The sequence below is a fragment of the Myripristis murdjan genome, chromosome 2 (assembly GCF_902150065.1).
Source record: "Myripristis murdjan chromosome 2, fMyrMur1.1, whole genome shotgun sequence".
Taxonomy (NCBI): Eukaryota; Metazoa; Chordata; class Actinopteri; order Holocentriformes; family Holocentridae; genus Myripristis; species Myripristis murdjan.
In genome coordinates, this window is record NC_043981.1 from 21117859 (window position 1) to 21140358 (window position 22500).

General features: G+C 46.6%; 3 protein-coding genes across 3 annotated transcripts in view; 2 read left to right on the forward strand and 1 right to left on the reverse strand.

Annotated features, from left to right (window-relative positions):
- Positions 1 to 4698, forward strand: part of f10 (coagulation factor X) — a 12420-nt gene extending 7722 nt beyond the window's left edge. Inside the window, exons 3-9 of the mRNA XM_030066622.1 lie at positions 321 to 345; positions 1444 to 1557; positions 1992 to 2123; positions 2642 to 2904; positions 3183 to 3300; positions 3750 to 3937; positions 4073 to 4698. Coding sequence (XP_029922482.1) covers positions 321 to 345; positions 1444 to 1557; positions 1992 to 2123; positions 2642 to 2904; positions 3183 to 3300; positions 3750 to 3937; positions 4073 to 4492 — 1260 coding nt within the window. The 3' untranslated portion in view covers positions 4493 to 4698. The remainder of the gene's footprint in view (positions 1 to 320; positions 346 to 1443; positions 1558 to 1991; positions 2124 to 2641; positions 2905 to 3182; positions 3301 to 3749; positions 3938 to 4072) is intronic.
- A 754-nt stretch (positions 4699 to 5452) lies between these two features.
- On the forward strand, positions 5453 to 11945 carry prozb (protein Z, vitamin K-dependent plasma glycoprotein b). Its single transcript, XM_030066636.1, has 8 exons — positions 5453 to 5531; positions 7143 to 7306; positions 8042 to 8066; positions 8422 to 8533; positions 9425 to 9558; positions 9939 to 10027; positions 10821 to 10959; positions 11137 to 11945. The coding sequence occupies exons 1-8, from the start codon at positions 5453 to 5455 to the stop codon at positions 11943 to 11945; spliced, it is 1551 nt and encodes a 516-aa protein (XP_029922496.1).
- Positions 11946 to 15949: 4004 nt separating this feature from the next.
- pcid2 (PCI domain containing 2) overlaps positions 15950 to 22500 on the reverse strand; it is a 12684-nt gene continuing 6133 nt past the window's right edge. The window contains exons 9-15 of the mRNA XM_030074650.1: positions 22286 to 22361; positions 21891 to 22032; positions 19231 to 19331; positions 18921 to 18994; positions 18703 to 18828; positions 17824 to 17947; positions 15950 to 16146 (exon numbers count right to left, since the gene is read on the reverse strand). Coding sequence (XP_029930510.1) covers positions 16057 to 16146; positions 17824 to 17947; positions 18703 to 18828; positions 18921 to 18994; positions 19231 to 19331; positions 21891 to 22032; positions 22286 to 22361 — 733 coding nt within the window. The 3' untranslated portion in view covers positions 15950 to 16056. The remainder of the gene's footprint in view (positions 16147 to 17823; positions 17948 to 18702; positions 18829 to 18920; positions 18995 to 19230; positions 19332 to 21890; positions 22033 to 22285; positions 22362 to 22500) is intronic.

Here is a 22500-nt window from a genome sequence, read left to right on the forward strand (position 1 = left end):
CTTCATTTTAAAACAGTATTTACAGTCGAGAATCTAGCCTAAGAAACCTCAAAGTAACCCAAAACCCTAAAAATACCATAAGATGGTCACAAGGTATTGTTGTGTGAGTCTAAGCATGGTAAAGTATAGAATTTAATGAAAAATAGTAAAACAGTTACAATAATTACAATTATAATGACAATAGACTTATCAATAAGTCATCAATATGATCACCAGCACAAGTTAAACAAATGGCAGATTGGTTATTAATCAAAACGTATGTTTTTTTCTTCAATTTCCTGATTTGATCTGAATTTCTCTCTCTGTTTTCTTATTTTCAGACTGAATTCTGGAACAAATACATCGGTAAACCTTTTAAACCCTTTAAACCCTTTAACTTTGAGCCAAATCACTCGGTTTCTCTCCAAAAAATGGAGGCTGAAATATAATAGTATTTCATAATAATATATATAATAATATATATAATATAACAAACCAGAAATCTGTACAAACAAATCAAATCAAGCTGAAGCTCCTGACATGAAATTATGAAATTAGTTAGCAGAGTGTAAAGTGAGAGTATCACTTAGTCCAGTGGTTCCCAACCCAGTCCTCAAGGCACCCCTGTCCTGCAGGTTTTTGTTTCAGCTCTACTCAAGCACAGCTGACCCAATTAAGGCCCATGCACCCTCATGCACAGCCTGTTCAGGTAGATCTATTTCAACCAATCAGCATGAAACCCTTAATTGGATCAGGTGTGAAAGAGTAGAGCTGAAACATAAACCTGCAGGACAGGGGTGCATTGAGGACTGGGTTGGGAACGACTGACTTAGTCGACAGGTCCAGGTTCAGGTCCAAATTCAGGTTCAGGCCCAGGTCCAGGTTCAGGTTCAGGTTCAGGCCCAGGCCCAGGTCCAGGTCCAGGTCCAGGTCCAGGTTCAGGTCCAAATTCAGGTTCAGGCCCAGATCCAGGTTCAGTTTCAGTTTCAGGTCCAGGTCCAGGTCCAGATTCAGTTTCAGTTTCAGTTTCAGGTCCAGGTCCAGGTTCAGGTCCAAATTCAGGTTCAGGCCCAGGTCCAGGTCCAGGTTCAGTTTCAGTTTCAGTTTCAGGTCCAGGTCCAGGTCCAGATTCAGGTTCAGGTTCAGTTTCAGGTCCAGGTCCAGATCTAGATTCAGGTTCTGGTTCAGGTTGAGGTTCTGGTTCAGGTCCAGATTCAGATCCAGATGATGTAAATTGCTCCATGTGGATTTAATCAGTAATGAGATTATTGCTCCACTGTTGTGTCGGTGTTGGTTTTGTTTTTCCAGTATTGTACGATATTTTTTGGAGGAGCGAGGGAATCCAGAGCAGTTTGTGTGGTGGAATGTCAGGATGTTCAGACGGATGGTGGTCAGCTGGAGGTTTCTGTGTGAAATGTGTTGATGTCATATCTCAAACAGAACTGAATTAAAGTTCTCCCGCAGACGGGGATGCCTGTGAGTCCAACCCCTGCGCTCATGATGGACTTTGTAAAGACGGGATCGGCGGCTACACCTGCTTCTGCCAGACTGGCTACCAGGGCTTCAACTGCGAGATTGGTACTGAGGCGGCACATCTGATTGGCTGCAGCACTTTAGAAACTTGTGTTATGGTTCAGGTTTGAGTTCTGCTGCAGAGAATTTGTCAAAGTGTCCTTCATTAGGTTTAAAAGTCACCTGTTCCCTTCACATCCTGAAAAGTTGTTAACTTACTTTAAACTTCTTTTGAAAGAGGAGTTAGTTTACTGATGGGAGCCGCTGATCAAAAAGAACAATGTGGTCAATACTGTAGTGAAGCAGAAAATATTTTCATTCAGAAACACTGCAGCTGCTCAGTTACTGTCAGGAGGATCGGAGATGTTTCCGTCGTCCTCAGATAAAACAGACGTCCATGTGAAGCTCCTGCTGTCCACATGGGGCTGAATCTCAGCAGGACTTGGTATAATGTTTGCCATGGTTTGGGGTTGTGCTGACGTTGTTTTCTGTGTTCCAAGTGATTCCTGAGCTGTGTGAGAACAAGAACGGCGGCTGTGAACATTTCTGCCATGTGGTGCGAGGGAATGTACACTGTTCCTGCGCCGACGGCTACTTCCTGAAGTCTGACGACAAATCCTGCCACTCCAACGGTGAGACACCGACACACCCTTAGATTTCCTGCAGTCGTGGCACGTAACCTATCAGACCCTGATGTAACTGCTAAAATTAGTTCAACAGCTTTTTTAAAATATTTATATGTTGGTGGTGTTTATTACTTGCAGATTCTTAAGGGTTTTTTAGTACAAATTGAGGCCTCATCAGGTTGATGGTGATGTTGGACTTCGGACCCGGCTGGGGGTTTTTTGTCACTAGTATTGTAGTTGAAATGTGTTCAGATCTTGAACTGTGGACTGAGTTTGATCAGAGAGATTACAGATTAAAGTTTGTTTTTACTGCCTGTGGTCAGACAACAAGAACAGTAATGTTGGATGAAAAACAAACTGAATTTTGTCTCTGATTCATCAGTTGTACTCAAAGTAAAGTCTTTCTTTTTCCCCAAATCACATCTAATGTTGTCACTTCAGAATAGGTCTAATGTGATTCTCATACCAGTCCTGACTGTTTGACCTCTGACCCTGACCTCTGACCTTTACCTCAATCTCTGCAGAAACCTACAGGTGTGGTGCCATCGTGTCCAAAGGCACCCGCAGCACTTTCAGATACGTGCGGCCAAATGTGACAGATGCAAACTCGACAGATCAGAAGAACACGCTGGACTTCCCGGACTTCGAACTGCAGAACATCACCTGGCATTCGGAGCCAGATTACCCAGCGGACGCCGTGGTGGAGGAGCACATCACCGCCAGCAGGTCGGTAATGACTCGCATCGTCGACGGAGAGGAGTGTCCACCGGGAGAGTGTCCCTGGCAGGTACAGTCAGACGCTCTGATTTATCAACCTGAGCTCCTGCTCTGCAGAGTTCATTCAGTGTCCAAATCCACTTTTACTGTCTGAGTGCTGGACAAAAGGCTGATCTGCTTCAGGCTCCTGGTTCTAAAGGCTTGTACTGAGTCTCTTCATTAATCCTGGCTGTGTTTTGGGCGTAACATGCAGTAAACCAATCAGAGCGCCATCTCCCATCTCCTTTAAAATGGGGCTCAAGAACATGAGAATGTTTAAAGCCTGACCCACTGTTCCTCTCCTGCCAGGCTCTGCTGCTGAATGAGGAACACAGAGGGTTCTGTGGAGGAACCATCCTCAACCAATACTTCATCCTGAGTGCCGCCCACTGCATGAACCAATCACGCTACATCTATGTCATCCTCGGTACGTCTGGCCAGCCAATCACATGCAGCGTTTAATACGGCATGCAGGTTGATGGACAGGGGTGTGAATTTGATTCCCATCGATAAATCAAAGATCAGACTCCAGCAAAATATGTAAATATACACACACGACAAGGAAAAAACTTTGATTTTCCTTTTATCTTTATTTGTATAAATTTGTGTCCAAATGTATTGCATTGTTCTTTGTTCTGCACTGAGGTTACATTATTGTACAGTGCTTCATTCAATTTAATGAGGGCAAGGGCACAGTTACATTTAAGCTGTTTTTACACATGAAAAAAACAAATGGGATTTTGATGAACAGAGATCTTGTAGCGTGACCATGTAAATTTGAGAAAGTTAAGATTTAAAATGCATGAACTGTCTTAAAGTTCAGATTCCCCCCTTCTTTTCCTTCTTCTCCTTCTTCTACTTCTCGTTCTTCTTCAGGTGAGTTTGACACTGAGGTGAAGGAAGGTCGGGAGTCCGTCCACAACGTGGAAACCGTCCTCATACACAAACAATACACACCGGTTACCTTCCACAACGACATCGCACTCATCAAACTGGCCACGCCCATCAAGTTCTCTGAGTACATCCTGCCTGCCTGCCTGCCGGAGCACAACTTTGCCGAAAAGGTTGTCCACTCTGCTGTTTTTACCATGAAATGGTTGAACTTTTCTGTTTTGAACGGGGTGTTTTATGTCTGAGAGGAAATCGAAACCGTCTCTCTACACGTGGCTTGCTGTATTTCACATCCTCATCCCCCTCAGGTTCTGATGCGGCAGCCGCACGGGATGGTCAGTGGTTTCGGGCGTCTTGGCGAGCGACGGCAGCCCTCCACGATCCTGCAGCGTCTCGCCATGCCGTACATCGACCGGGCCGTCTGCATCGAGTCCAGCGAGTTCCCCATCACCAACCGGATGTTCTGTGCCGGCTACGACAAGATCAAAAAGGACGCGTGTCAGGGCGACAGCGGCGGGCCGCACGTTACGCAGTACCGTGACACCTTCTTCGTCACGGGCATCGTGAGCTGGGGCGAGGGCTGCGCCCGCGAAGGCAAATACGGCATCTACACGCAGGTTTCCAAGTACATCCCCTGGATCCGCAACGGCATGAGGCGGCTGAGGAGCAAAGCCAAGCCCGGGCGTGTCAGGAGAGACCACGCCCCCTTCCAAACGGTGTGGGCATGAGCGTCGCGCCGTGCTACAGAACCGCCCATCAGGCCGAAACAGATGCTTGTAGTAGAAACCTGAGAAATTATTCAAGCTGGACAAAAATAAAAAGTGAAAAGAAAAGTTTATAACATTAAACCTTTGGGATTTGATCCATGTGTTGTCATTTATTTTTTAGCATTGTGTTGCTGAAACTGGGATTTTATTTCTTCTTTTCACCAGAATTTCAGGCTAATAAAGATCAAAGTTCCAGGAAATCTTCTGAGTGTGAATGTTATTTCTTTGCTCATTCTGTATTTGTTGGACTGACGGTCTCTGAGGGCGTTTGTGTGCTCACAGAGTTTGATGACATTTGGGTCGTCGGTCTCCTGTTTGTTCCCTGAAGTCAAACTCACAAACTCTTCTGATAACTGACTTTACAGAAAGTCTCCCTTTTTACAACCAAACCATGTTGGGACGACTCTCTTTTTTTGTGTTTGTGAACATAAACTACACAATAATCAAACTAATTATATATCATAATTTATCTGAAACCCCGGGTTCAAAGGACAGCTGCTTGTTTTGCTGTGTTTGAGGACCTGTTTGAGGACACGCATGTCCAGGTCAAAGTCTCCAGCTGTTTATTCAACGCCAGCGGCAGGAAAAACATTTAACTCTTTACAAATCAGATCTTCCTGCTTGCCCAGGACAAAATCTGGAAATTTAGAATTCCCATTTTATAGCTGTGACTTAAACGCAGCAGATAAACTGGAACCCAAAAACATTTTAATATTTTATTATTTTCACAAATAATATAATAAAGTTCCATTTTGTTCTTTATGAGCAACACAGTCACAGCTCGTTAGTTTTACAGTTTAAATAATGAGTCAGAAGTTTTGTCTGTGACTCATCAAGACTGTGTGTGTGTGTGTGTGTGTGTGTGTGCAGCAGTGCAGCGCAGTGGTGCAGCAGTGTGTGTTTGGTGGTTTTTGTAGCGTCATGGCGTGCAGCTGTCAAGCGTCCCTGTTCTCTCTCTCTCTCCTCGCCGGCTTCCTTCAGGTCCTCAGCCAAGGAGCAGGTAAGACCCCGACCTCTGACCTCTGACCTCTGAGCTGCAGCTTTACCTGTCGCTGCTCAGCGTCTCTCAGTTCCACCTTCAGTTTAACCTGCAGCTTCAGTTTTGGTGCCAGATGGAGAGTAGAGTTAAAGTGAATTATTAAAATGTTGATATTAAAGCTTCCTTATTCTCTGGATTTTGACTGAAATACAAATCAATCAAATCAAAATTTCCACTTGAATTATGTCAAAATCCCATAAACCAAACTTATTTCTCTCTGTCATTGATGCATAGTGAATGTTGCTGTAATGGCGTAGACAACAAAATACAAAATCAAACATTTTTTGTTTGTTTATTGCTAAACTAAGTTTAGATTGCTCTAAACAGAGAAATTGATTCTATCTTTTAAATTTAAAATTTTAAAACATCCCGACGCTCAGGCTGCTTTCACATCTGACAGTTTTTTAATAATGAAAAATCTCTTCCCCGACCTCTGATGTGAACTCCAGTGCAAATAAATATCAGTGTGAAAATTCATTTTTCTCACTTTGGTGGATCAGTCAATTAAAAACAGCAGCACCTCCTACAAATCTGTTAACTTTATATACAAATTTTAATATAAATATGAGTCCTGCATGTGCAGAATAATTATCAAGATGAACAGCACAATACAGAAATCACAAAATACAGAAAAATATCTAAATATCAATTTAATGAAAACAAGATGAGTTGATTATTTAAGCCTGAGCATTCAGAATGCAGAAACAAACAAAAGTTTATTTCCCACCCCTAGGGGGCGTGACAGTGTCTTCACCCCTGACCCTCACCTGCCCCGCCAGAGAGCTGTGATTGGTTGGAAGAAAATGATGCGCTGCTTTGTTACTGAGCATTTCGTTTGTCCAACATAAAAAAAATAAAGAGTCAACAGAGAAACTTTAGAGCTGATTCATACGAAACATTAAGCCCCGCCCCCTGTCATTTCTGGACTTAAGTTGTTTTCAAAACTCTTCCTGAAACAAGAAGTGATGTAAGATCATCCAACCAATCAGAGTGAGCCTCACATGTGCAGCAGGATAATCAGGACCTGATTGGCTGAGTCAGCTGTAGTTGCTCCTCCTGTTTTACCAGGAAAACCAATGATTTTGTGGAAGAGGTGAGACTGTTTCTGATTGGCTGAGATATTCCCACCTCAGTGAACAGTTTGAGGACGAGCTGTGAAGTGACGTCAAAGGTCAGAACATGCAGCAAGGGGGCGCCAGAGCACAGCTGTGTTCACATCAAATCACGCGAAAAGATTTAGTTGAGAAATTTCTGCGCATCAGGATGTGATCCTAATGCCCCCCCACCCCCAAACACACAGACACACACACACCACCCCAACCCCCTGTCCACCCCCCTCCACCCCGGCCATGCCCCCCATCGCTATCACATAAAACAAATTGTCCTAAAAAATTTACCTTTTTCTCCTGATACTTGAGAACTTCTCTTGTGTATAAAAACTGAAGAAAAAATGAAAAATATCTTCCAAAGAAACGTTTTTGACAAATAAAATTGACCCACCTGTCTCTGTCGGGGTCACGCCATGCAGAGGTCAGAGGTCATGTGGGAGGTCACATGCTATCTGTGTGTTAGTCTTCAGCGGGCGGCGGCAGGCCGACGGCGTGTTCCTGCGCTCCAAGCGGGCGAACTCGTTCCTGGTGGAGGAGATCCTGCAGGGGAACCTGGAGAGGGAATGCTACGAGGAGCTCTGCAGCTACGAGGAGGCCCGCGAGTACTTCGAGGACACCGCCAAGACGGTCAGCAGCAACATCAGCACTATCATATCTCAGCCGCTTGGTGTTGTAGTTCAACAGTTCAGGTCATATAGTTTCCATCTGCTGCTGCATCCACCAGGTTTGGTCCATGAGCTCCCCCCTGTGGTGAGAAGGAGATCTGCTCCAACATGAAGGAAGCAGATACAGAGCAGAAAACACACCATGTTCACGTGAACAACACAACACCAAATCATTGTTTTGGTTTCACTTTCATCTTTCCACCACCGGCTTCCACACTGTCAGAACTATTTTCTTTTCTAAAACTGCGTATCACTACGCCACAGCGCTACGTCCTGTATTCCTCTGCAATACAGACACGTCAGGCAGCTGAATGAATACGGGACATTGTGCCATTGTACTTGATGAAGAGACAGCTCTAAAAGAGAAAGTAGTTCCACCAGTTTGGAAGTCAGAGGGATGTGAAAAAGTGTGGATCATGAATCCCAAAGAAACGTGTGGTGTTGCTCATCCTTCAAAACATTTTTTTCAGTTGCTTTCTGGTCCACATCTGCTTCATTAATTTTGTTGAACAGTGGCAGTGCAGCACTCATGTTCTCCACAGGGGGGCGCTGGCGGGTAAAACTGGAGGCTCTGTTCTACTAAAGGGTTAGGGTTTTTCCCTCCACTTGCCTCATCTATTTCCTCTGCAGTTGGTGATTTCCATGTTTCCCAGAATGCCTTTCTGCAACTGAACCTGTCTGTGTGTGTTTTCTACAGGACGCCTTCTGGACAGTTTACTACGGTGAGACCCCGCCCCCTTTCCATCTGTGCTCATTTCTCTTTTTCATCTTTAGAAAATCCATAGAAAATGTTGATAACCAGACTTTAAAGACTAAACAACTTCAACTTACTGAAAGCAATAAATTATTAAAAACAGGCACATTTAGGTTCAGGTTAGAGTTTCTAATAAAGCCTGAAGTTGCAGCCTTTGTCTCATTCATGTTCACTCTTCTGTGATACTGATATTTCCCGCAGTACCTGAAGGGATCATAAAATCTTCCCATAGAATCCAGATGTAAAGAGTTAACGAGCTGTCTGTTACAGACTCTGTGTGTGTGTGTGTGTGTGTGTGTGTGTGTGTGTGTGTGCGCGTGCAGATGGTGACCAGTGTAAACCCAACCCCTGCCTGCATGATGGGAACTGCACTGACAAGATGGGGGGGTTCCACTGCTCCTGCAGCCCCCCCCACTACGGGACAGTGTGTGAACTGGGGGGACAGGGAGAGAGAGATGGACCACCCACCGCCCCCCTGCTCCGCGACCGTGACCCAGGTACAGCCCTGACCTTGACCCACCCTGACCCTACCCTTGACCCACCCTGACCCTGACCCTGACCCACCCTGACCCTAACCTTGACCCACCCTGACCCTAACCCTGACCCACCTTGACCCACCCTGACCCTGACCCACCCTAACCCTAACCCTAACCCACCGCCCCCCTGCTCCGCGACCGTGACCCAGGTACAGCCCACCCTGACCCTGACCCACCCTGACCCACCCTGACCCTGACCCTGACCCACCCTAACCCTGACCCACCTTGACCCACCCTGACCCACCCTGACCCTAACCCTGACCCACCCTGACCCTAACCCTGACCCCCCCGACCCTGACCCTGACCCACCCTGACCCTAACCTTGACCCACCCTGACCCTAACCTTGACCCACCCTGACCCTCCCTGACCCACCCTGACCCTAACCTTGACCCACCCTGACCCTCCCTGACCCACCCTGACCCTCCCTGACCCTAACCCTGACCTACCCTGACCCTGACCCCCCTGACCCTGACCCCCCCTGACCCTAACCTTGACCCTGACCCCCCCTGACCCTGACCCTGCTGGTTGAAAGTGATAATCATGTGTTGGTGTTGGTTTCTGTGCTGAAAGTGTTATTTTTGCAGCTGTTTTGCTGTGGAAGTGAATCGAGAGACACAGATCGAGAGCAACTGAGGATATTTCACCACCATGTTCATTCATATCTTACACACACACACACACACACACACACACACACATCCAGGGCACTACACAGCCAACACTACACTTATTATGAAGGGCGTGTTTTGACTCTGTGTGTGTGTGTGTGTGTGTGTGTGTGTGTGTGTCAGAGCCTGCAGAGTGTCCCACTGAAGGTCCTGCAGCGTGCCATCAGTTCTGCTCGCTGTCCTCAGACTCCTTCAGCTGCTCCTGCACAGCGGGATTCAAACTACAGACCGATGGAAAGAGCTGTCTACCTGATGGTCAGGACTGTCTGTCTGTCTGTCTGTCTGCTACAGCTTTAGGAGTCAGTATTAAGAACATTAAAGGGGCAGGTCGTATAGTTTCTATCGGCTGCTGTTTGGTCCATGAGCTCCATGTTCCATGTTCACGTGAACAACACAACAACACACACTGTTTTGGTTTCACTTTCATCCCACGCTTTGGGTCAAACAGATTTAACGGACCGAACTTGGTGGAAGTTTTACACTCGCATGGAGCAGCAAACATCACGATATGCAGAACCCCAACTATCACTTTAATGATAATAGTGATAAAAATAAGTTTAATAACATGAAAAAAATCTGAAAAGTTACTAGAATTATTATAATGACTGTTGTTGTGTGTGTCTTTGTGTCACCAGTCAAGTTTCCATGTGGACAAACTTCTTCTTCCTTTGATGAGCTCTACAGGACCAGGCCGACCTGTCACCATGGAAACTGTCCCTGGCAGGTAGGCTCCTCCCAGCCAATCACAGTGAGGTATTCTAGTGTAGTTTAATTAGCTCTGAATACACCAGGGTGAAAGTAACTAATTACATGCTACTAATTAAAAATCAGTGAGTTTTAAATTCCACATGTGGACGTCCAGTCAGTGTCGATGTGTGAGTTCTCCTGCCAGCAGCGCCTACATGTACCAGGATGCATTGCACACAAGCTTCTGACGCACAGTCACCAAATCCATCCAAACCCATCCGGCTCGCCCGGCCCGCCCACCTCACCCGGCTCGCCCGGCCCGCCCACCTCACCCGGCTCGCCCACTTCGCCCACCTCGCCCACCCCGCCCACTTCGCCCACTTCGCCCACCTCGCCCACCTCACCCACCTCGCCCACCCCGCCCACTTCGCCCACTTCGCCCACCTCGCCCACCTCGCCCACCCCGCCCACTTCGCCCACTTCGCCCACTTCGCCCACCTCGCCCGGCTCTGTGTACAAACAGCTGCCGCTTAAAAACTTCACTCAAAATCAAAAAAATGACAAATTGTATTCAACAAGTTTTATCAACAACAAACACAAAGCCTTCATGAGAAAGAGACAGAGAGAGAGACAGGGAGAGAGAGAGAGACAGACAGACAGACAGAGAGACAGAGAGAGAGAGACAGACAGAGAGACAGAGAGAGAGAGACAGGGAGCAGATGATAGAGTGACCTACAGAATGAATGGAAGTGAGCGAGCATGTTTTCTTGCTCTGCCACTCGTACTTGGCAGAGTGTGAACGCCACAGAGCGTTTGTTTTGTGTCTCCAGGTGTCCGTGACAGACAGCAGGGGGGTGGAGCTCTGCAGGGGGGTGGTGCTCGGCCGGCGCTCTGTACTGACCGCCGCCAGCTGCCTGTTCCTGAGCGCCGACCCCGACCGGCGACCCTCCAGCCTGCATGTCGTCACCGGTGAGGAAGTCCACTAACTTTACTCAGCAAATACTGAACCTACTATTAATACTACTATAAATAAGTTAATACTACTATGAATACTGCAGGTACTAGCTGTAGTACTGCTGTCCCACTGCAGCCGGTGTTAACACTCCTGCTGCTCTGTCTCCGGTCTCTCAGGTCATCTGGCCTCAGCCGTCGTCCTTCCCGTTCAGTCTCTGTACATGCACAGCCGCTTCCGCAGAGATCACCATGACAACGACCTGGTCCTCCTGCAATTGGCCAGACCCCTGCCCTTTGGCCCCGCCCTCTTCCACGCCTGCCTGCCTATCAAAGATTTCAGCGAGAACGTCCTGATGCGTTCTGGGAGGGGGGGGCTCGTCGGGGGGCCGCAAAGCGGCAGGGTGACCTACCTGACGCTGGACGAGTGTCGCAGCCAGCTCGACCTCTCTCATCCAATCAGCAACAAGATGTTCTGCATGAGGGGCCAACATGAAGCCCACGGGAGCCAAAATGACCCGCAGGGCCGAGATGGAGGCGTGGGCCAGAATGAAACTGAGAGGCACATCGGCACACGGGCACAAACAGGAAGAGCGCACCGGGACGAATCTCAGGGGAGCGCAAACGGAGCGCCGGTCAGCCAACAGAGCCAAAACAAAACCCAAGGCAGCCAAAATGGCACACAGAGCCAAAATGGAGCTCCGCAGAGCCAAGATGGCGACAAAGCACCCAGGAACCAAAGCAGATCAGAGAGTCAGAGCCCGTCAGAGTCAGAGGTCAGGCGAGATGATCTGTTGCCAGGGACGCCAGTCGCCACGGAGCACAAAGGGACAGTGTTTGTGACGGGGCTGCTGATCTCCTCGCACGCCGGGCGGGGCGAGCGGGGTGGGCGGGGCCTGGTGTTTACCAAACTGTCCCGCCACCTGGCCTGGCTCAGGCAGAGGCTGGAGCTCACCGAGGATCACATGACCTCGCAGGTCAGCCAGCTCCCTGAGCACCGCTGACCAGAAAACTCAGTACCTGACCATGAGGGGGCGCCATGGCAACCAACTGGACATGCAATGGAAAAAGGAAAGAAATGAGAAATTGTCATACTTTATTTCAACTGTTCCACTTGGAGCTGAGGCTCAGATTCATCCCCATGTTTGGTGTGAGGCTGCTCATGGGCTAAGGAAGAAGAAACCCTTAACGCCCCTTGGCCAAAAGGGGGCGTGGCCTACCACAAAAAGAAGGACATCCAAAAAGATTCATGTAGCAGCACAAATTGTGACGTGAGGATTATCCTGGGCTATGGAACAAATGAACTTCACACACGGAGGACACGCCCACTTCTTCCCAGGATCGTCATCATTTTTGTGTTTTTGACATCAAAGCTGCTGTCTAGAATCATGCCCCCCAACACACACACACACACACACACACACACACACACACACACACACGCAACCCGTTTTTTGTTTTTGTGTAGTTGTGTTTTGTACACTGTGTAATTTCCATTTAATTTCAAATAAAATATAAAAACAGAATTTTACAAGGACAATTAACTATTCTTGTCCATATCTGCATTGTTCAAACAACACACTGCTACAGTTTCCAGATGCATGGCGGCGGCTCGGCGGCGCCGGTCGAGTCGGTGGAGCCGAAAGGCCGTGAAGATCCATTTTCCCCGGTTTGACAAATGGCCCTTTTCCACTAGTATCTACTCGACTCTGCTCGCCTCGACTCGGTTTAGGTGGTTTTCCATTGCAGTTGAGTCTCACCTCGCCGTGGGTGGAGTCGTCATAGCAACGCGGCGCACCGCCCACCTCCCTCTGGATTCTTTGGGCCACCAAACACAGAAAAGTCTCCACCTCTTCATGTGACCACGGTGCTGGTTTGCTCTCCATTTTCTGACTTTGCCAACTTCAGTGATGATCAATGCGCACGCTCGCTGCTGCCGTTTTTGTTTTTTTTTAACGTCGGGTTTGATTTTCGTGCAGGAGTCGCTCTCATGTGTCGTCACTGCCCGTCCAATCAGTGGCCTGCGCGGCGTTTACGTCACATTTCAGCTCGTCTCAGCTCACTTGGAGCCCCGGCTGAGTCGGTCCTAAAATGGGACCTGATACCAGGAACCACCACCTGAAGGAAAAGCTCTCAAACCGAGTCGAGTCGAGTAGGTGCTCGTGGAAAAGGGCCAAAAGTGTGGCCCGTCTGAACGTTTGGAGCGGACCAGTGAACACACCACCTCCCCAAACTGGATTTAACAAACATGCGACTAACAGGGTGCATTTGCACAGGGGTTGTATTTGCTTTAGTTTATCATCATCATCATCATCATCATTATTATTATTATTAGTATCGTATTATTAGTATTATTATCATCATTCCTCCTCTTCAGAAATGTTTTCACAAATTCGTGTGAGATGGGAAATGGTACAGACATGAGATTTTGCACATTGATTGGAAGAAATACGACCTCAATTGGCGCTATAATTAAAGGTGAACATTTTTGAACTTTCAAATTTCAAAACTCCTACGCTGTAAGTCCGATTTTCATGAATTTTGGTCCAGACATCCACAAATCCTCGCTCGGCAAATCTGCAACAAAGATTTTTGACATCTCCTCCTGGGCCGCAGGTCTGATTGTTTCCATATTCTCTGTGGATCATCATTGGACAGCGCCAGGGGCGGACTGGGACAAAAAAATCGGCCCGGGCATTTTGGACCAGACCGGCCCACCACATTCGATAACGCACACCTTTCCAGTCTTTTTGCTCTTAAATGTGTTTACCAACTGTGCAACTCTTTAAAACCATAATGCCATGCAATTAGATAGCTGTCATCAGCAGTGTTGGGCACGTTACTTTGAAAAAGTAATTAATTATAGTTACTAGTTACTTCTACTAAAAAGTAAAAAATTACCAGGAAAAGTAACTATTACGTTACTTTTTAAAAAATTGTTCAAATATGTCAAATTACTTGGCTGCCCCAATCATACTGGACTATAGTACTATAGTGGAACAATAAAATACAATAGATGAATAGGAATTGAACTTTTTTATTCTACTGAAAAGGCCACAACTGGCCAACACCTTTTGGGCACCTATTTCAGATCAGTAAGTGCAGGTGCCTGTCAGCATGAATGGAAAATGAGCCCAAACTGCACATAGGAAGGTCATGGTGACAAACAAAGTATACCACACAAATCCTTTAAATCTGAATCTGATTCGATTGGTATATATATCTCCCCATAAAGTTAGAACAAGGCATTAAAAAGGCAAAAAAAAAACCCCAACAACAACAACAACAACAACAAAAAACCCCAAAACAAAACAAGGCAAAATAATAATAACAACAACAACAATAATAATAATAATAATAATAATAATTTAGCACCTGGGTTACAAATTCACAAAAATGAAAACAGAAACCCTAAATGCCACTGTGTGTGTCATCTAGCCAGTGACAGGCAGAATGATAAGAATCACTTCACTGTCATGGTTAACAACAAAGTGAGGTAAATAAAGTAAAATCCACCTTTTGTCCGGGTGGGGAATTAAACCGAAGATCTCCTGCATGGCAGACGGGGGCACTATCTGCTCTACCATCGGGAATTGTGTTCCTCTGGTATTATTTGTGCTTGTTCTTCATTCATGTTGATGAATTACGAAAAAGCGAAAAAGTCCGATCGGTTTGAAAATTGACAGCCGCTTTTTTTTTCTCGCAGTTTCTCTGCGCCACTTTTGCGTTTTCTCTCCATCTCAGTAGATCCTATGAGATAACGTTCGACCCGCGTTGCACTGCACACCGGCTCACCGAGCCACAGGCTGTGATCTGATTGGGCCAGCCCCGTGTCAGTGAAGAGAAATAACCAATGGGCCGCAGAGCAGCGTGTCTCAGGGGCCGGCCCGGTGCTGAGTAAACAAACTCTTGCAATGACTTTATTTGCCGAAATCATTATGCAGGCGGGACCAAACTACGCAAAAGGGGTTGTTTAGCAATGTGATTGGGCCAGCCCAGTGTCAATCGGGCCGCTGATCTACTGATCTTACGGTCAGCTATTTCAATAATAATTAAAAAAAAAAAAAAAAAGTGGACAGCGCTAATCCAAAGCTGCATGAGGTTTGCTGCTATCTTATTAAATTTTCAAGATATTGACCTTCAAAAGGGGCGTGTCTTCGCACATAAATAGACAAAAGTCAACAGCCGTTGGGCCAATCATCACGAAATTTGCAGGATATGTCTACATAAGTATCTGGAACATAGCCTGAAGGTTTCATTCCAGATGACCAATAGTGAGCGCTACAAGTGCAAAAGTGCACCTGAAACAAACCCTGAATGTTCGGTGTTGGCTTCAACCCTGGAGTTGATTTTTTAAATTTTTAAATTAATTTAGTGAAAAGGTTTTCACTTTTTCTATAAATATCAATTAATAAAAGAAAAAGTTTGGCCTCCCCATGGCACCGACCAACGACCGGACATTCGAGGAGAATGGAGAAAATGGGCGGGGCTTGTACGGTCAATAAGGAACTGTTCAGAATCACTAAGTTCTTGGTTGTAGAAAAAATGTGTTTTATGGCTCGTGAGGCTGACTGAGCTTCAGGTGGTTAGGGTTAGCTGTCCCAGACTGGATCATATATCATAATGTAATGTAACATAACATAATGTAAGTGCACATAACATAATGTCATAATGTACCATCGTATAAATATTAATAATACTAAATATACAATATGATGGGAGATAATATAATAACGGAGAAAGTCTTGGGAATTAACTTTCATTTATAAGCAAACAGGTCAGAATCATACAACTGAACAAATTCACTGCGTTTGCTTTTATTTAGTTGTGAAAAACTCACATCCATTCCAACGCCAGCACTGCAATACCCACAATGCTTTGCTGGACAATCTGGAAATCCCCTTGCTCAGGTGTAATGGGGTTTCAGGTGTTTTTCTAGTTTCCCAGCAGGACATGAACGCCACACCAAGAACTAAAACACTGTTTAGTGAAATAATGACGTCAGAAACATTTTACAAACAATCTTCTCTTTTATTAGAAGTTTTTTACAGAACAAAAAAAAAAATCCAGCGGGGAGAGGGGAGCTCTGCTGCACAGGATTGTGGGTAATGTAGTCTACGAGACAGAGGAGAGTGGCGGGAAAGGATTCTGTTTACTGACCACCAGCTTCTGGTGCTGGTGGGAGATGTAACCTTTAATATGACCCTGAGGACGCAAGGACACAAGGACACAAGGAGAGGAGACAAGGAGAGGAGAAGGAAAGGACACAAGGACACAAGGAGAGGAGAGAACAAAGGAGTTGAACGTCAGTCTCATCAGTGTTTAACAGATTTCTGCAAAAACATTTTACATTCAGTTCATGTGGTTAGGTGTTAGGGTTCTCCGGTAGAACCCAGGTTAGGGTTCATGTGGTTGGGTGTTAGGGTTCTCCGGTAGAACCGGGTTAGGGTTCATGTGGTTAGGGGTTAGGGTTCTCTGGTAGAACCCGGGTTAGGGTTCATGTGGTAAGGGGTTAGGGTTCTCTGGTAGAACCCGGGTTAGGGTTCATGTGGTTAGGTGTTAGGGTTCTCCGGTAGAACCCGGGTTAGGGTTCATGTGATTAGGGGTTAGGGTTCTCTGGTAGAACCCGGGTTAGGGTTCATGTGATTAAGGGTTAGGGTTCTCTGGTAGAATCCGGGTTAGGGTTCTCTGGTAGAACCCGGGTTAGGGTTCATGTGGTTAGGGGTTAGGGTTCTCTGGTAGAACCCGGGTTAGGGTTCATGTGGTTAGGTGTTAGGGTTCTCCGGTAGAACCCGGGTTAGGGTTCATGTGATTAGGGGTTAGGGTTCTCTGGTAGAATCCGGGTTAGGGTTCTCTGGTAGAACCCGGGTTAGGGTTCATGTGGTTAGGGGTTAGGGTTCTCTGGTAGAACCCGGGTTAGGGTTCATGTGGTTAGGTGTTAGGGTTCTCCGGTAGAACCCGGGTTAGGGTTCATGTGATTAGGGGTTAGGGTTCTCTGGTAGAACCCGGGTTAGGGTTCTCTGGTAGAACCCGGGTTAGGGTTCATGTGGTTAGGGGTTAGGGTTCTCTGGTAGAACCCGGGTTAGGGTTCATGTGATTAGGGGTTAGGGTTCACCGGTAGAACCCGGGTTAGGGTTCATGTAATTAGGGGTTAGGGTTCTCCGGTAGAACCCGGGTTAGGGTTCATGTGGCTAAGGTGAAACATTGCCAGGTTTATTTCTGTTGGCTTGTGATTGGCTCTAGCCTGGTTCCACATGTTCCCTTTAAAAAGGTTCTAGTGATTCTGCAGGCTCTGCTGATTTCTGGGTTGAAAAATCAACCGAGCCAATCAGCAGCGTTGTAGGGTGGGACAAACGTTGCTGACATCATCAAGATGCGCCAGAGACTGGAAGCCAGATGGCATTTTAGCACTGGATGATAAAATCCCTACTGGATTAACACAGACGGCTCCTCAGCATCGCTCTGCTCCTACCGCCTGACAAAACCAGTATGCTGCCATGGCAACGCACCAGTATCAACTTAACCCCTTACTGCCTGAATTTATTTACAATTATCTACAAAAATAAATTGTTTGTGTTTTTGCCTTCAAACAGATATTAAATTATTGCTGGTAGAGGGTTTCCAATACAATTCTTGGTGTGTGTGAAATATGCATCAACAGCATCAGTGGAATACACACACACACACACACACACACACACACACGCATACACACACACACACACACACACACACCACCTCGGCTGCATTAAGACTGGAAGTGGTTTGAGGCGAATTCGCGACAATAGTCTACAAGGGGTTAAAGTGATTTCTGTCGTCCCCTGGAGGGGTGTGTGTGTGTGTGTGTGTGTGTGTGTGTGTGTGTGTGTGTGTGTGTCTCACCATGTAGATGAGGTTGGCCAGGATGCACTGCACCTCGTCGATGTTGACCTCGTCCACCTGCATCATCCTCAGAGCCACCAGGAAGGCGTCCAGAGGCAGCTGGTGGGTCCGCAGCAGCTGGTACCTGAACACATCACAACACACACAGCTGGTACCTGAACACATCACACACAGCTGGTACCTGAACACAGCACATCACACACAGCTGGTACCTGAACACATCACACACAGCTGGTACCTGAACACAGCACATCACACACAGCTGGTACCTGAACACATCACAACACACACAGCTGGTACCTGAACACATCACACACAGCTGGTACCTGAACACATCGTTACAAATGGCAGGTACTATTTTGGGACCGACTCAGCCGGAGTTCCAAGCGAGCTGAGTCGAGCTGAAATGTGACGTAAACGCCGTGCAGGCCACTGATTGGACGGGCAGTGACGACACATGAGAGCGACTCCTGCACGAAAACCAAACCCATAAAAAAAAAAAAAAAAATGTCACCAGCGAGCGTGCGCATTGATCATCGCTGAAGTTGGCAAAGAAAACGGCGAATAAACCGACACTGCGGTCAAATGAAGAGGTGGAGACTTTTCTGTGCTTGGGGGCGGGGCCGCGTTGCTATGACGACTGCACCCACGGAGAGGTGGGACTCAACTGTAACGGAAAATCACCAAAACCGAGGCGAGGCGAGTCGGTGCTCGTGGAAAAGGGGCAAAAGTCACTAAAGGTCACTACAGGTCCCAGAGGTCACTAAAGGTCACTACAGGTCCCAGGGGTCACTAAAGGTCACTACAGGTCCCAGAGGTCACTAAAGGTCACTACAGGTCCCAGGGGTCACTAAAGGTCACTCGGGGGCGCTGACTCACACTTTCTTGAAGAGGTTCCTGTAGGTGATGATCTTGAGCTTCTCCAGGATGAGGAAGATACCACAGCGGATGAAGAAGGTCTCGTGTTTGACCAGCGCCTCGTTCAGCAGCAGCAGGTTCCCCTCGCTGGCACACACACAGTCACACAGAGGGAGTTAAACCGGCAACCCCGGCAGCATCGGTGCCTCGCTCTATAGGAAACTGAAGCCTCTGCTTACCTCACAGCTTTAGTGACATCAGCAAACTGCATGAGGTCATACTTCCTGAGCAGCTGATGAGTCGGCATGTGGCCCTGCAACACACACACACACACACACACACACACACACACACACACACACACACACACACACACACGAATCAGACCACCCACTCCCATGATGCATTTGTCCTGAGGTATTCTAGCTCTGAATACACCAGGGTGAAAGTAACTAATTACAAGCTACTAACTAACCCTAACCCTAACGAGTGTTAACGAGGGGCCTTAACGAGGGGCCTTAACGAGGGGCCTTAACGAGCGTTCCTGACCAGCAGCATCTTAACGGGCAGCAGGTAGATGAGGATCATCCTCTTGTTCTTCTGACTGGAGCGATGGCAGTGCTGGAAGGAGAAGGACAGGTACTCCTCCGCTGGGAATAAACAAACAAACAAACAGAGGGAAACAAACAAATAAACAAACTGGTGCCATTAAATAAACAAACAGATACACGCAAATAAACAAAAGTAAATAAACAAACACAAATAAACTTAAACAAACAGATGGAGATAAACAAACTGTTTATCTTATCTTACCAGATAACAATCTGGTAGAGATAAGCATACAAACAGAGGTAAATAAACAAAGTTTGCACATTATTATTTAATGTACAAAGTTTTAACGAGGTCATGAACCTGCTCTAAAGGTGCTGGCTGCAGTACACAGTATCTGGATGTTATATGCAGTATTAACAAAGTAGCACAAAGTAGTAGTTGGAAGTTACTGGTAGTACTATAAAGGACTATTAAGTATTTGGAGGTAATGTGCCTGGTTTAAAGTAGCAGTAGTGCCATGTAGTATGTCGAGGATACACACAGTATTAACGGGCTACTGCAACTGGTTAGAAATCAATCACTCACTTGGTATTGATTAAGCATGTATATTTACTTTATTTGATATTCATCATTCTGATTTCACTTAATGTGCTTTCATGGACTTCCTGTTGCTAATCTTGGCCGAAATAAACTTCATTCATTCATTCAAGTCGTCAGTAGTACTACATAGTAGTGCTGCGCGGTATACACGGTATGACGGTAGAAATGATATAAATTGAGCCACGGTAGAGATTTGTGCTCTACCGTGGTATCGTCAACTTATCGATCACGGAATTGCGAACGGAGTCGCGGAATTAGCCAAATAAAACGGAATCTATTTTTAACTCGGAATTTGACATAATAACAACCGCACCGGCACCGCACGAGCCAAAAGGCAGAGAAACTTTCCAGCTACAGCAGCGCACTGACATAGATTGTGAAACAAAGCGAAGAGGTGCCACTCTGCTGTAGTTTCACTGGCTAACAGCAGCACACTGGCTTAGCTTGTCTATTTAGAGAAGAGGTATCACTTCGGCTTATTTTTCATATTCAATCTGTGTTATCACAGGCATACTCCTGCTCATTCATTGGTAGTTGAATTGTTAGGTCTGTTTGATAAGTAATTTGCATTTTTAAAACAAATAATAATTTAACATATTGTTAAATTATTGGAGTCACGCTTACTGGTAAACATCTACTCCTGCAAGATAATTTATTATGTTCTACAACTCATAATACTACATACCGAGTGTTTGAGCAACGTATCTCCTCTGTGCTACAAAAGATCCGTCGTAACCCCCCAAAGTCCTCTAGAATGTTTACAATATTCACTTTATTTTTGTGAGAATTTTTGTACTTCTAAATCTGTACCTCTCTTGTTCTTTGGACAATAAATGCTCAAAAAATTAGATTATATCTTTGTTTTTTTGTTGTTGTTATTGTTTTTTAAAACAATTTAGCCTTGCAAAGGGTCTAAAAAACCCATTTAGAAACACTTCCATGATAAGTTTTACACTGCAACATTTATACCGCGATATATACCGTTACCGTGAGGGATGCAATTTATACCGTGATATGAATTTTTGGTCATATCGCCCAGCACTACTACATAGAATCTAAAAGTAATATGCTGTACTTGTTGTAAGTTCTAGTATTTTCAGGTAAATAATGCTCTGCTGTGTCATAAGTTGACTGTAGTAGCATGTGGAGTAACAAACACAATACTGATGCAGTACTGTGTGCCGGTGCAGTGCTGACACAGTACTGACACAGTACTGACGCAGTACCGGTGCAGTACTTGCGCGGTGCCGACCCAGTAATGGTGCAGTACTTGCACAGTGCTGACGCAGTACTGGTGCAGGACTTGCGCAGTACTTGCGCGGTGCTGACGCAGTACCGGTGCAGTACTTGTGCAGTACTTGCGCGGTGCTGATGCAGTACCGGTGCAGTACTTGCGCAGTACTTGCGTGGTGCTGATGCAGTACCGGTGCAATACCGGTGCAGTACCGGTGCAGTCCTTGCGCGGTGCTGACGCAGTACCGGTGCAGTACTTGCACGGTGCTGATGCAGTACCGGTGCAGTACCGGTGTAGTACTTGTGCGGTGCTGACGCAGTACCGGTGCAGTACTTGCGCGGTGCTGACGCAGTACCGGTGCAGTACTTGCGCAGTACTTGCGCGGTGCTGACGCAGTACCGGTGCAGTACTGGTGCAGTACTTGCGCGGTGCTGACGCAGTACCGGTGCAGTACTTGTGCAGTACTTGTGTGGTGCTGACGCAGTACCGGTGCAGTACTTGCGCGGTGCTGACGCAGTACCGGTGCAGTACTTGCACGGTGCTGACGCAGTACCGGTAGAGTACTTGTGCGGTGCTGACGCAGTACTGGTGCAGTACTTCTGCAGTACTTGCGCGGTGCTGACGCAGTACCGGTGCAGTACTTGCGTGGTGCTGACGCAGTACCGGTGCAGTACTTGTGCAGTACTTGTGCAGTACCGGTGCAGTACCAGTGCAGTACTTGTGTGGTGCTGACGCAGTACCGGTGCAGTACCGGTGCAGTACCGGTGCAGTACCGGTGCAGTACTTGTGCAGTACTTGTGCAGTACTTGCGCGGTGCAGGTACCTGGTTTGAAGTCGCTGTCGAACATGGCCTTGCGGCCCACGTAGTATTTGTAGGTGACTCTCTGGGCCATGCTGTAGTCGTTCTTCAGGTTGGAGCTGTCGATCGCCCTGATCAGAGGCTTACACAGGTGCAGCTTATTGATCTGACACACACACACACACACACACACACACACGCACACACACACACACACACACAGAAGTAAAACCAAGCATCTTGTACATGATATGCAGAAATGGCAGGAACATCACAGAGCAGAACCTGAACTGAGTTTTTTATGAGAGCTCCTCCGTCACTCCTCACAGTAATCAGCTGATCACAGGTGTGTGTGTGTGTGTGTGTGTGTGTCACCTGCAGCAGGTGTGTGTCACAGTGAAACTGGACTGAGGTCACACCTTGAAATAGATCTTGAAGAGCTGGTTGATCAGAAACAACATCCCCCATTTCTTGGAGTCGTCGATGCCGGCCCGACTGCAAAACCACAGGAGAGCAGCTTTTTGTTTTTGCTTTGACATTTTTATTGATTGTTCACTCTGTTCATTATATATCATGATAAATAATATACATCATGATTGATAATATATAATAATGATATATAATATATATAATG